Source organism: Phascolarctos cinereus, unplaced genomic scaffold, assembly GCF_003287225.1.
Source record: "Phascolarctos cinereus isolate Bilbo 61053 unplaced genomic scaffold, phaCin_HiC Scaffold_5;HRSCAF=322, whole genome shotgun sequence".
Taxonomy (NCBI): Eukaryota; Metazoa; Chordata; class Mammalia; order Diprotodontia; family Phascolarctidae; genus Phascolarctos; species Phascolarctos cinereus.
Window position 1 is genome coordinate 104992186 of NW_027555958.1, and position 15835 is coordinate 105008020.

A 15835-nucleotide genomic window follows, 5' to 3' on the forward strand; every position below is an offset into this window, starting at 1 on the left:
TCAAAACTTACAAAGATTATTTTGATTCAACAAAAAGAATGTTGATTCCCCCCACCCTCAATTTTGAGATGAATACTGGTAAGCAAATACACAGCAGTTTAAAGGAAATTCAAGTTGTCTGGAAATAAGAAAAGGTCCAGAGAGTTAAGCTAGGATACAAAGAGACATTATTTATATTTACTCACATGAATAGACTTTTCCATCTACTTAGAAATTTGTTTAGGTAGCATGTCTAACCAGGTCTTGGCTGTGCTGGTTTTTTTTTTCCTTTCAAATTTGGCTAGAATTATTTAGACTAAACCCTAAATTACAAAAGGAAGGAAGGAAGGAAGGAAGGAAGGAAGGAAGGAAGGAAGGAAGGAAGGAAGGAAGGAAGGAAGGAAGGAAGGAAGGAAGGAAGGAAGGAAGGAAGGAAGGAAGGAAGGAAGGAAGGAAGGAAGGAAAGAAGGAAGGAAGGAAGGAAGGAAGGAAGGAAGGAAGGAAGGAAGGAAGGAAGGAAGGAAGGAAGGAAGGAAGGAAGGAAGGAAGGAAGGAAGGAAGGAAGGAAGGAAGGAAGGAAGAGGGGAGAAAGGGGAGGAAGAAAAGGAAGGAAAGATGGGGGAAAGAAAGGAGGGGAAAGAGGTGGGAAAGGGAAAATAAGGGAAGAAAGGAGGAAGAGAAGGGAAAGAAGGAAGGAAGAAAAACTTTGTTCTATTTCTCTTTTTCTTTTCTCTCTTATGGTTGATCTGAATGCATGACACCAATGATGAGGTCTCTAATTACTGCCATCAATTACTTGCTAATAAGTAAGTAGGGGGGAAAAGGGCACCAGAATAGCTCACACATTTTACGGACCCCCTGAGAAGACCAATCATCTTCACTGGTTTGTGCTCCCAACCCTCATACATGAGATCTTAGACTGGTTCTTGAGCTCTAGGTCTGTGTGAGTTCAAGGAACTTGTTCTCATCTTTACCACAAACGGGGCATGCTCTTAATCTATTTGGAGCACGTAACTACTAGCTGGAGGGTGGCCAATAGGCTGGCTACTCTGATTCAAAGAGAATGATGTCCTGGGGGGAATCAAAACATCTACAAATTGCATCCCCAGAAGCCCTGTCCTGTTTTACAAGTTTTGCATTAAAATTTGTGACTTAAGAGTTAAAAAAAATCCACTCTCTAAATATGCCATTTTTGAACAGATGAGAAGAAGCCAGTGATCCATACCAGATATTACTAAGAAAAATGGCAAATAGAAAAGGGAAAATGTGGGTGGTAGGAGAGTGGGTTTGAAGCAGCCTATTACTCATTCTAGGGGGGGAAAAAAACCCAAAAAAACAAACTTCTACTTGGATGCTGCAGTTATATGGCATGACCAAAGCAGCAAGGGGGAAGATTTCTGGTCTTGACTTTCCCAGTGCCTCTGTGATCAGTGCACACAATTGCTCCACAAGCTGAGAGATTACAACCTTGCTTTTTTCACAGAGCCCAGCCTGGCAATGACATATGACAAACCAGAACACCCTCACCAGTCTGCCCCCTCTACTAGAAAGGGCAAAACACTTGTCTAAATAGAAGACCCTTCTTTAAGTTACAACTCATTTCCTCCCCTGCTCCTTCCAACCAGACCAGGGGAATGAAACTAGAAGTTGCTTGACCAGAGGGTCCATAGATGTTTTGGGGTCTTAAAGGTTTAAAGATGTAACATGTGACATTGTAACATTTTAAAGCAAAGGGACAACTGCAAGGCAAGTTCCCACAACAGCCCATGGACAAAGCAAACCCCAAAGTGGTACTGACCTATGGAGCCTTCTTCTGAATTTGATTTGTGAAGAGGAAGCCTAGGACACACAAAAAAGAAAACAGATCAATTAACAGGGGATCCTTACCCATCGGGAGAAGTAGAGAGTCACATCGGTTAGTTTGCACCATCACTTTTACCCTTTTGAAAGTCACTGCCAAAATACAGTTGTGGCACAGGGTTTCTGTGATCAGTGAATGTTGACTGAGTACCCACTAGGCATAATGCACAATATCAAAGAAGGTGGGTGGGCTAGGTGACCTCAAGAACCCCTTCCAGTTCTAAGATTTTTGAATAATCTGTTGAAAACATAATTGCTAACTTGAAGACAACTGTCTATTAGAAAAAGGGATCAAATACAAATGGAAATATACATCAATGCAAACAATAGAAAACTACACCCTGTAAGTATAGGATTGGTGGGATTAAACAACAATTGCTATTGAACTATAGAGATGTGAATGTGCTTAAAGTGAAAGGGTAGCAAAACAAAGGAGAGGGAAAACTTTATGTCAAAGAAGGAGGGATAAAGGTGGACATAACATAAGGAACCCATTGCCTTCCAGAAAGCACAGAAAGGCACAAGAGGTTTTAGAGAGAGAGGTTAAGGGATAAAGAACACAAAACAGAAGGTTTTAGGGGGGTTTATACCTAAAGATCAAGTTTGTCAACTATCATGGAGCAGAAAGTAGAATTTGAAGGTGTCAGGATATATGAAAGAAAGCAAGTGAAGAAAAAAATGTTGAAACCATAAAAAATAGCAAATTGAAATAGACACTTAGAGTCAGGACAACCTGGATTTAAACAATGTCTCAGATACTAGCTGTATGACTCTGTGCAGATCACTTATCTTTCTGTGTCTCAGTTCCCTCATTACAAAAAGGAGGGTTAGACTTGATGCCCTTTTAAGGGTTGTGATCCTACTATGTGATGAGTCTGACTATTTTTTAAGGCCCAAACACCGTATTACCCAGGAAGACAAGGGACTTTCAGCACTTACCCATATAAAGCAAGTTGATGCCCTGCTTTGGTAGGCTCAGCTGACTCTTGGCCGAGTGCTAAGCACTATTCATGAATGCAATCCCTGAAAGTTAGGTGGTACTTTACTCAAAGCATAACAGCAGATGGCACTTCTTTGGGGAATGGGGGGGAAGAGAGCCGATTAAATAAAAATTTGAAAGATAATCATGGTGAACTAAGGGAAAGAGAATGAGCTAGGAATGAACCCACTAAAGGAACAATTAAAAAGTGAGCATTCTGGGATAACCAGATTTGGAAATACAACTTGTTTATCCTTTTTTATATTTTGAAATGTACAGAACATAGAGAAATAAGTTTCTATGGTTTAAATGTCTTGTTCTTTTTCGGGGAAAGCCAGGTGGCAGAATAGATACATTGAAATGAGGAATGCCTGAGTTTGAATCCTGCCTCAAAGACTATTACCTGAGGGACCTTAGGAAAGTAACTGCCTCAAAAAGCCTCAGTTTCCTCATATGTAAAATAGGGATAATACTACAATTAGTAGCAGTAGCAGTAGTAATAGTACTTCATTCATGACTGTTGTGAGGATCAAATGAGATAACTTATGCAAAGTACCTTTGAAACCTAAGAGCTATTATTGAAGCCATAATTTTTAATTGTACATTAACTTTGATATTTAAGTTCACAACAAAAATAGATTTTTTTAAAAGAATACAATTAAATATTATTTTCCCAGCCCTAAGCTGTTTGGGATCACTAAAACAAAACAAAATGACCTTAACATTGTAAAAAGCAAACACTAGTATCAGGAGGTTGCTGAGAAGCAGCTTTTTCAGATATTAGCCCAGTAAAAATCAGATAATTTCCCCACCCCCATTGATTGCGTTAGGGACTTCTCAAAGGTTATCATAAAATGTGTCAAGCCAGTTTATTTTTATTGGCCATGGTCAACCCACTTGGACTACACAAGCTTATTATAGCTGTTCAAAACAAAGACTCCACATTTATTTTCATACATTCTAGAACTTTCCTATTGTCTGATAGGATTACTAAAGCAACTTTGCACTATAGCTGTCTTTAAATACTGATTTACATGGATATTTTTTATCATAACCAAATTTTTAAAATACTTTTCTTTCTAAAAGAAGAGTATCTTTTCTAAAAGAATACAAGGAGAGTCTGGCCCAAACAATGTGCTATAATGATAATACTTAAAAACTTGTCGCAGCCTGAAAGGGAAATGTATAATTACTGATAGGTTATTCTTGAAAGTCGTTATTTATACATTCTCATTATCCTTCATTTGCATTGTTTTGGTAGTAGTTGTTTTCCTAACTCCCTATGAGCTCATGCCAAAGAAAACATTTAAGAGTTTAAATGAGCATTGCATCACTATTATTATCCTAAAGAAACTGCAACTGAGGTACAATACTGACTTCCAAACTTCCAGTTATCTCACCTATTTTAAATAAATTTACATACATACTGATGTTTTTCCCTTTCTATTTAATCCTGCTTCTAAATTCTAAGAGAAGGGCTGATTCAGGCACTCGGGTGATATCATCTGCATTTCCCTGGCCTGCCAGCAGAGGACACTAGAGTTCCTTTATTATATTCAGAAAAACCTCTGGGGGGAAATATCAACTATTTCCCTTTTCTGTCTAGTTCACTAGCCAAACAATTATATATGCCAATATTTTATAAGTGAGGAGAACCCCTCTCATCAATTTGCAAGTGGGGAAATGACACAGTATGAAGTTTAATTTTGATTCCGTAAATTGTCCAGGCAAACAGAAGCTGGCACAGCAGTCATGTGAAATGCCATAGATTTCCTAGTTGAGACTGATTAGAAATTTAATCTGGCATGAAAAGAAAATCAACTGATGTGATCAAATTCTAGATGTGGATGTACCAGGTGGAAAGGGCCATTGACTGATCCCCAGGTGAACAAAAGTTAATGCTTTGAAGAGCAGGTTCATGGGAAGCGAACTGACCACCTAACTGTGTATCTTTCCTTCTGCCAAATGCTGTATTCTCATCCAGGACACGGAACAATGCACCCTAGAGCCAGGTTTTCACAGCACATTTTGTCCTTACTGCTTCAAATGGAATATAAAAAGTAAGTAACAGTATAGTTACAAAGATTTTCAGGAACTGGGAAGGAATAATTGACCTACTGTTAAATTTTTAAAAAGCAATTCACTATTTATTGAATGCCTATTATATGTCAAGGATTTAACTTACAATCTATGGATAGACTCCTCATTCTTTGCAGAGGTAGGACACTAGAGGTATGGAATACTGCATATCCTGGGTTATTAAAGTCCATGTATTAGCTGTTTTTCCCAAGCTTTTTTTTTTAAGCTTTAAAAAGAAATCTTGGTTATAATGGATAACAAACTGGGAGAGAGAAAGTAGATACAGTCAGAAATGGATGTGATATAAAAACAAAATGAACCAATAAAAATAAAATTTCCCAGAAAATCTAGATAGAATTTTTTCATTAACAAAATTGTCCATGGGCAAATGATCTTAATTATCATAGTAATCAATACTACTATGATAGAGTCATAGAATTGTAGAATTGGAAGGAATTTCAGAGATCAATTCTAACCACTGTTTTTAGAACTCAACCAAGATTCATAGAGGTGACACTGACTTGCACAAGGTCACACAAATTGAAAGGATAGGACTAGGGTCCAGGATGCTTAATTGCAAATCTATGGCTTCTTTTACTACATCATGCTTTTTCCACTTTTTTTTTTCAACCAGACATATTTTCTTTGGTACACATAAGACTTTTCCCCTTTAGGTGAACAAGTGAAGAGCTCCCAACTAATCTCATTCATTTGCCTAAAACAGAAATGTTAAGTGACTTGCCCAGGGTCACAAACAATATGTAGGAGAAGAGGGACATGAAACCTAGGTCTTCCTGACTCCTAAAGTCAGCATGGTTATTCGCTATACCACACTGTCTCTTGCATCTATTTTCAGAAGTACTTAAAAAAAACTAAAAATCTCCCTGAAAAATTCTTGAAGCACCTTATACAAGTAGCGTTTCCTTTAATAAAGCATAGTGAACAGAAATTTCTGACTGATGTTACAGATTCACTTAAGGAACAGTAGCCCCTAGGTTTACACAATACTTATGAAGCCCTGAGGCCTGAGGCAGATCATCCTGTTCAGAGCCTTCCTGATTGAATGTTTATAGGGGTGAAATATGACTAAAATTAATGAAAGGGACAAAGGTGAGGAGAAAAGTCAGAGAGAGACAAGGTGGAAAGACTGTGACTACCAAGGTTATGGAAGGTGTTAATGGTAGAAAGGAACACATTGTACAGGTTGCCATGAACCGTATTTCTTGGATAATTATAACCTCTCAAAAAAAAAAACTGTACCATGAGCTTGAGGACAATCTAATACTTTCCTGAGGGTTGTGTGCCAATAGCTGTTTGCTCCCTGGGGCAAGCCTTCAGTGTTAGCAAAGAGAATCTCCAAGAGAAGAAGATGATTCTTCTGTTCTCATCAGACTACATTTGGATCCATACATTCATGTTTGGGTGCCACATTTTGAGGAGGACGTTGACAACCAGTAAAATGTGTGCAATACTAACTGTGACCAAAATCCAACCAGGAACACCTGGTGACCCCTTTCTAACTTGCTAGTCATCTGAAAGCACCTTGCCTAAAATTATATTAAGATGAGTTTCATATAAGTTCATTTTGGAGGCAGCTAGTGGTTCCAGATCTGTGATTTTGGCAAAATAGGTAACTCCCAGTATGGAAACTTCCTCCACTTATGCAGACTGGCAACTCATTTTAGAGTCTTAGAAGGTTCCTAGGGCACTGATAGGTGCACATGATCACACAGCCAGTATATGTCAGAGATAAGGTTTGAACCCGAAATCTTCCTTACATTAAGGCCAAATGTTTATCCAGTGAGCAAGGAGTCTTAAACAGGGGCCCATGCACCTTCAAATGGTCAGTGGATAGATGCCAGGGGATCCATGAACTTAGATGGAAAGTTTTTTTTAAAAATTACTAATCTCTATAACTAAAATTAAGTATTTCCTTCAATCATTTAAAAAACATGACTCTGAGAAGAGGTCTATTGGCTTCACCAAATGGCCAAAGGAGTTCATGATATAATAAAAAAGGTCAAGAATCCCTGCACTCAACCATCCTGCCTCTCATCAGAGTTTGATTATTATCTCAAACTGTACATGGTATTAGCTTTGGGTTTTTTTCCTTCAAAACTAATCTATCATGGAGAAAAGTCTCACAGGAATAGAAGGATTAGAAGTATAACCAACCTAGTCAACCTCCCAACTTTCATGGGGACTAGGAGGTACAGTGGAGATGGCATCAGGCCTGGAATCAGGAAAACCAGAGTTCAAATCTGGCCTCAGACTCTTTCTAGGTCTGTGACCTTGGGCAAGTCACTTAACCTCTGTCTCAGTTTCCTCAACTGGGAAACATGGATCATAATAGCACCAACTTCCCAGAGTTGTTGTAAGGATCAAATGAGACAATATTTGTAAACGCAGAGTAATGAGCACATGGTAGGCGCTTAATAAATGCTTGCTCCCTTCCCCTATATCTAAATGTTATCATATTATCCCAATCCTGATGCTGTTTTCACGTTGCACTTTGGTTCATGAGTCCAAGAGATCCTTATTGAAAGAGTGCAGTGGGCAAGAACCTCTGTTAGATGCAAAAAACAAACAAAAAGGATTCAATCTTTTTGAAGCAATTTCACTTCCACGATTTATTTCATCCCAACATCAATCCGTGTGAGATTCCTAATAGAAGATTTGATTATGCCCATTTTATAAACAAGAAAACCAAGGCCCTTTGAGGTAAATTGATATGTCCAAAGCCACATAGCTAGTTAGTAGCAGAGTCAGGCCACAAACCCAATTTGTCAGACACTGGTCCAGTTGCCAGAAACAACAGCACACTGCCAGGTACTCATACTCAAAAAGCTCCTACTGTTCCTCCTTTCTTCCCTGTTCTCTCCTTGCAGCAGGACTGCAATTTAATTTTGGAGCTGGACAAATTCTTTTGAGGGAATGCCTGGGAGAGTGAGGACTGCTCGTAGGAACTATACAGATATTAAGACAAAGGTAATTCCCTCTAGACAATCCCCTTCTTGCTCAGTTTTCTGGATGCACACAAGACAAAGACAGGTCTATTGGTGGTTTTGGGAAAGATGATATGGGAAGTTACATAAGCACTATGGTTTAAGTATAAAGAACTGAGTTCTAGTTCCAGTTGTGTTGTTAAATAACTGCATTATTTTGGAGCACATCATACCACCTCTCTGGGCCCCAGCTTCTTCATCTTTATATTGAAGAATTAAAAGGATTATGGAGAATCTACACTGAGGGAGGAGAACACTTACATGAACAGATACAAAGTAAAATGAGGAGAAACAGGGAAACAACATACACAATGATTACCATCAATGATGCAAATGAAAAGAACTACAATAAAAATTAAAACTGAAGGCCATGCTTCTAACACCTACTGATGGTCCTAAAGAAAAATGATGAGAATGTCCTTCCTCCCTTCTTTACAGAGTTTGGTTTCTGGAAATGTAACACTGCAGAGGCAGCTGGAGGGGTTAATATGTTGGCTAATTTTGTTGAGTTATTTGGTTTTCCTCTTTTTGTTGTTATTACAAGAAATGGCTCTCTAAGCAAAGGAAGAGGAGGGATAAATTGGGAAATGAAAGTGATAAAAAAAAATCCCCAACAAAATATATCAATACTTTTTTTTTTTAAGTGAAGACTTTGGTCTAGAGCCGGGGTAGGGCCCTCTAGATTCTCAAGTGAGGCCCTCTGACTGAACAAAGATTTGTGAAGTTTGCCTTGAGGACACAGGTTCCCCACCCTTGCCCTACTTGATCTCTTTAAAAAAAAAAGTGGTCAGCTCTAAAACTGATTTTAGTTTTAATATGGCATGACAAGTATTGTTATTATTTCATCTAAAACTTCCATTTCTCATTTTATACATACGTGTGTGTGTATGTATGTGTGTGTGTGTGTGTGTGTGACTAAATAAATACTGGATATCTTTAAAAGTAACATGTTGAATGTATTACATACTTTTTAAAAAAGCTGTATATAACACAGATTCACTTTTTTTGTATATAATCCTTTTTTTCCTATTCTACTTTGTGTGTAGAAATTTACTTTTTTGATGTTCATTAAATTCGGAATAAAGTAAAATAAAATTCTTAAAAAGCCTAGCAGACAATGAGTATAAGCAGGTTATAGCACAGTATGAACAAGTAATTGTGAAGAAAAAGCAGAATAAAGAATGCCATCAAAGAAACATGTGATAGCAAAATATGTATTGTTACAGTTCTCAAAGACCATACTTGAAGAAAACACAAGCTCTGATAGGTTAGATCCTGCTAGAAAGGTTTTGCATCTGAGCCACATGATGGACAACATGTCTTTTGAATCAAGACCAGCCTAGTTAAATTAGAAGAGGCTAACAACCACCACCACCATTTGTATATAGCACTTTAAGATTTACGAAGCACTTCATATTCATGATCTCATTCTATCCCCCCCAATAATCCTAGGAGGTAGATGCTATTATTTTCTACTATTATAAACATTTACGGTTAAGGAATGCCTTCCATCTGTTGTCTCCCCATTAAAATTTGAGCTCCTAAAGAGGAGTGGGTTGCCTCATTTTTTAGGTACACAGTGCTTTGCATACAGCAAGCCCTTTATAAATCAATCTTTCCTTCCTCCTTTCCTTCCTTCAAGCACCTCATGGAGAGGAGATGGACTCAGGGTAAAAAGAAAAAAAATGACATAATTTTTGGACATGGACAATAAAGGAATGTATTTCGCTTGACTAGGCACATTTCTTTTTTCTTTTTTTTTCTGGGAAAAAGAAGGAAAGGAGAGAAAATAATTTTTAATTGAAAAAAATTAACTTAGGTTGAGAAAGGTTAAGTGACTACTTTCTCAGGCTCACACAGATAGTGTCTGAGACAAGATTTGAACTTTGGTCTTTATGTCCCTAAGTTCAGCGCTCTAGCTACCAACTGCCTCTAACTTAGCTCATCAATAGATTGGCCACAAGATAATAAACTTCTTGGTCACGTTAACTCTCAAAAGTCCACATCAGTTGAAGCAGCAGGCAAAATGACAAAATTACAAACTTTTGAAGTATCGAAGTAATTTAAAAGTTAAAGAAAAGATTCTCTGTTACTGGAAAACACAAAGTGTTTTGAAATTGTTAGGTCTCCCAACTGTATTTCAGGAAATAAACTTCCGCATTTGTTTATTTCCTATTACATTTTTGGTTTTGTCTCTTCCCTCTTTCATCCCAAATTACTTTATTTCTGAAAGTCACAGAGTGTGGAAACAGGATCTTATCAGCCAGAAAGATATGCATGTTCTCTTCTGTAATCCTGGGAAGGGATTTGATAAAAGCTGAAGATTTGCCTCCTCTATTGAGTTAAACTATAACTGCTCTTTTGGCTTCATGCTTTTCAGATTCCATGCCAATTAATTATAACCCAGCCTACTTTCATTCAGATTCTGTACCTTCTTTAGACAATTTATATGTCATGAAAAAATAATCCATTTGTTTGAAGCCAATACAATGTGTTATTAGTGTTGAAGAATTATAGTTTGATACATTATTAAAATGTCATTTTGTTATGCTTTGGAAACCAAGTTTCCCCAGCTAAGCCCTGTGCTCCTTTTTCTACCAAAAAAAAAAGTCTCCTTTCTCCAGACATGATGAAAATCAATAAGGAAATGAACTCCAATTTACCATATTTTGTTTTATGGGTATAACCATCCAGTATCTATCAGGAATACATGTTCTACACTGCTCCCTCTTTCATCAAGCAGAATTTTATACTTATCTGGCTCATAAGTAAACTGAAAGAGAACTGAAATGTTTCCCATGAAGTTCTACCCCTTTGTTAATGAAGGTTTTTTTTTTATCACAAATACTTTAATGGAACTCTTATTTCAAGGTGCTATTGGTCGTCCCCTTCCCTAAATCAGTTCATAACTCATCCATAGCTTCTTTTGTTTCATTCTTAGTTGTGCCTTGCTCAAATATCCTCTCAATCAGGGGTCCTTAATCTGGATGTATAATTTTTTTGAAATATTGATGAGTATTTCTGAAATCCTATGTATTTTATTTTATGCATTAAAAAATAGTATTCTGAGAATAGGAACTTACCTATTCTTCATTGCTATAAAGGATAGTTCAGTTGGTTGGTGGTGGGAATGGTGATGTATTTTTACAATGTAAAAATAAAAGGTATCGATAAAGTCTTTTAAAAATTGAAAGAAAAAATTAAACCCTTCACTGAATCAGCCCAAGCAAATAACTATCCCTTTTCTCCTTCACATACCCATATGACCACTACACAAAAGCAAAACCATTTTTCATTCATTTTGCACGATTTTCTCTTTCTTGACTAGTGGAACACTATTAAAATGTAAACTTCTTGAGGGTAGGAATGATCTCACCTTTGTATTAGTATTGCCAGCACTTGGTACAGTGTAAGAACTGGCACAGAGTAAGAACTTAATCAATTCTTGTTGACTGACTGATTCCATGCCTTCTTTCATGCCATACCCAAATGCATGAAATTGCCCAATGCTCTCAATTTGCTCAAATTTCTGCTTTTTTTCACAAAATTCCTAAAACCAACTAAACCTAGAGATTCTTGCGATTCCTAATCCTGATGTATACTTTCCATAATTTTTTTTGTAAAAGACAGTGACGGCTGTATCCTGTGCAACTGTTTCTTTATCTAATTTATTTTTAGCAATATACTGTTCTTCTCACTGTACTGCTGCCTATTTTATCTTTACAGGCATTTGTTCATGTCATTATTAACCTTGTTCTTAGAGGACAAGGATCTTACTCTAACTCTGTCCTGCACCGTGCTGTGCATTTGATTGTTAAGTTGTTATTTCGTGTTGATAACTGTTTCTCTCTCCTTTCCCTCCCTCCCTCCAAAGATCTGGACTTTGATTTCATTTAGGTGGGAAATTCAGGATAGAACATTCTCAGAGAGCATAAAACCTACCCCATTGCAGATCAGCACCTCATCCCGTAATTATGCTTGGAGCACTGAGAGGTCACAAGACTTGCTAATGTTCATACAACTAGTATGCATCAAAGGCAAGACTCAAACCCAGGTCTTTTTATTAAAAATAACTTTTTATTGATGTTTCTTTTTCACATTATGATAATTTAACACTGTATTTCTCCCTCTCTCTTCCCAGAAAGCCATTTCAAAAACAAGTTGTAGTTTTTTTAAGAGAAAAAATATCAGTATTAATTAATACATTGAAAAAGTCCCAAAACAGGTACAATATTCAACACTTGTGAACTTCCCACCTCCACAAAGGGACAGATTGGGTGTGTCTTCTCATATCTTCATTTGAGTCACTCTTCATCTTTTAAATTTTTTCATGCTTGCTTTTGAGTTTTAGGAGTGTGATTGTTCTTTCCATTTATGGTGTCATAGTCATTGTGACTATTGTTTTCCTGGCTGTGCTTACTTCACTCCGCATCAGTTCATGCAGACCTTTCGAAGCTTCTCTGTATTCAGCACATTCATCACTTTCTATAGCACAGTAATATTACCACAATTTGTTTAGTCATTCCCCAACTCATGGCCATCTACTTTGCTTCCAGTTCTTTACTATCCCCATGTTGCTATAAATATTTTGTTGTATGTGGCAACTTTCTTTTGCTAATGGTATCATTGGGGCATAAACCTAGTAATGGATTCTCTGGGTCAAAGAGTAGTGACATTTTAGTCACTTTATTTGCATAATTCCAAATAGTACTCCAGAATTGTTTTGCCAATTCACAGCTTGACAAAAATGCATCAGTGTTCCTATTTTCCCATGACCACTCCAACAATGACTACTGTTTTCTTTTTCATCTTTACCAATTTGCAGGGTGGGAAATGAAACCTCATGATTATTTTGATTTTTATTCATGTTATTATTACTGATTTGGAGCATTATTTCATGTGATTGTTAATACTTTACAATTCTTCTTTTGAGAATTCTTTGTTCTATTATATATATGCATATATACATATATATATACACAATGTATACAAATATTACACACACATACATATGTAGAGGGAGAGGGAGAAGGAGAGGGAGAGGGAGAAGGAGAGGGAGAAGGAGAGGGAGACAGAAACTATTTTTATAGTGAATTCCAGGTCTTAACTCTAAAGACTACTTTTAAATAATTAGCATTTTTATATGGATGCTATACTTCGTAAAAAATGGACTGGGTCTGCCTATCAGTCATGTTCCATACACCATGCAGTAGTAGAATTATCAGATTTAGAGACGTGTGATTGGTTTAAGAAAAGATTACAATTCAACATAAAACTGATTTAAAACAAAATAAATTCCCATTGGTTTGGGGGAATAGCTGTATAATTGTAGTAGATGAGTATTACTGTACTATAAGAAATATAACAGATATGATGAACGTGGAGAAAAATAGAAAGACTTACATGAACTGATGCGGAGTGACGTAATTAGAACCAAAAGAAAAAACACACACGTTAACTACAATAATGTAACTGGAAAGAACAACCACAAAATTAAAAAAGTGAATAAATAATTAAATAATAAATAATATGTGAATAAGTAATAAAATAATAAAAAAAAGAATATTGCAAAATTACAAAGAAGAAGCACGGCCCTAAAAAGGAAAAATAAAAGAAGACACCTCCCCCTACTCCTATGCAGAGGTGAGAATATCTGGAGTAGAAATTACTACATATATTGTCAGATTTTTTTCAATACATTGACAGTTCTGCTGATTTATTTTTCTCTTCTTTTTTTTCTTTAAAAAATATTCTTTGTGGCCTCATTTCTAAAATATATAGAGAAGACAAATTTATAAGAATACAAGCCATTCCCCAATTGATAAATGGTCAAAGGATATGAACAGACAGTTCTCAGATGAAGAAATGAAAGCCATCTATAGTCATATGAAAAAATGCTCTAAATCATTATTGATTAGAGAAATGCAAATCAAAACAACTCTGAGGTACCACATCACACCTATCAGATTGGCCAACATGACAAAACAGGAAAATGATAAATGTTGGAGAAGATGTGGGAAAATTGGAACACTAATACCTTGTTGGTGGAGTTGTGGAATGATCTAACCATTTTGGAGAACAATTTGGAACTATGCCCAAAGGGCTATAAAATGTGCATACCCTTTGATCCAGCAATAGCACTTCTAGGGTTATATCCCAAAGAGATCATACAAATGGGAAAAGGACCCACACGTACAAAAATATTCATAAGCAGCTCTTTTTGTGGTGGCAAAGAATTGGAAATTGAGAGGATGCCCATCAATTGGGGAATGGCTGAGCAAGTTGTGGTATATGAATGTAATGGAATACTATTGTGCTATAAGAAATGATGAACAGGTTGACTTCAGAAAAACCTGGAAAGACTTATATGGTCTGTTGCTGAGTGAAGTGAGCAGAACCAAGAGAAAGTTGTACACAATAATAGCCCCGTTATACGACGACTAATGTTGTTAAACTGAACCCTTCTCAGCATTACAAGGATCTAAGACATCTCCAGAGGCCTCGGAATAGAAAATGCTATCCACCTCCAAAGAAAGAACTATGGAAGTTGAATCGCTATCACTTATTTTTACCTTCTGTTGAGTTTTGTTTCATCTTTCTGATGGTTCCTCCTATTGGTTTTAATATTTACTTACAACTTCAGTAATGTGAAAATATGTTTAATAGGAACATAAATGTAGAGCCTATATCAGATTGTGTGCCATTTTGGGGAGGGTGGTGGGGAAGAAGGGGGAGAAAAATTTTAAACTCAAAAGCATATGGAAGTGATTCCTGATGAATCAAAATAAATTAATAAAATAAATCAAAAAATATTCTTTGTTATAAGGATGGTTCTCTGGGAAGGGGAAGGAAACTGGTAGAAATTTAGTTAATAAAGAACAAGGGATATCAACAAAAAATTATTTTATAGAATACCAAATTATAGAAAAATATCTTTCTATGATATTAATATGCACATATACCAATGTGTGTATATATACATGTTACACATATATACATATATATGTATATACATACACACATATATGATGGCAAGAAAATCCTTAAAATCAAATTAAATTAAATTTAGTGAAATGTAACTGTACAGCCAAAATAAAGATAATTTAAATTGGAAAAATAGTTAAAATTAAAATTCAACTATGTCTCTAAGCATTTTTAAACCTCTGCCCCTTTTATTTATTTATTTTTTTAATGATAACATCGGACCAGGAAAGTGGAAAGTGACCTGTTCTCTGTGTAAGCCTACATCTAAATCATTTTAGGTATTCCTCACATTCTTAAATACTAAGAAATAGAAGCATACAATCTAAGAAAATAATGTGAATTTAACAGTGACCCTCTTCTGGAATATTGTATTCAATTCCAAGTGCTACATTTTAGGAAAGACATGGTCAGCAAGACAAATTCTAGAGGAGGGTGTCCAGGATGGTAAAGGGCCCTAAAATTATGTCGTATAGGGATAGTTTATGGGGATGTTTAACCTGGAGAGGAAAAGACTTGATTGAGGGAAAGTTGACAACTGCCTTCAAATATTTAAAGGTCTGTCACATGGGATAGGGATTGGACTTGTTCTTCTTGGTCCTAGAGAGCAGAACTACGATCAGTGGATAGAAGGTACAAAGAAGCAAATTGAGGCTTGATGTCAATAAAAACTTTCTGACAATTAGAACTATCCCAAAGTCAAATGGGCTGCCTCAGCAATTCTTCTCATTAGATATCTTTTGGCAAATTCAAAGGGTAAATTGTATAGAGGATTCTCATTCAGGTATGGGTTAGTCTCTGATGTGTCTTTCGATGCCAAGATTCTATAGGTCTCTGAACTCATTGATGGAGTCACTCTCTTCACTGCTGTCTCATCCACGTTCTTTCATAGTCCTTCCCAGAAGACTGATTCAATGTGCTAGAGGGACTTATTTCAGGATGTTGCTCTTAT

General features: G+C 36.4%; 1 protein-coding gene across 1 annotated transcript in view; it reads right to left on the bottom strand.

Annotated features, from left to right (window-relative positions):
* Positions 1-15835, bottom strand: part of SASH1 (SAM and SH3 domain containing 1) — a 240834-nt gene that overhangs the window by 96721 nt on the left and 128278 nt on the right. Inside the window, exon 5 of the mRNA XM_020986580.2 lies at positions 1778-1818. Within this exon, the coding sequence (XP_020842239.1) occupies positions 1778-1818 (41 nt within the window). The remainder of the gene's footprint in view (positions 1-1777; positions 1819-15835) is intronic.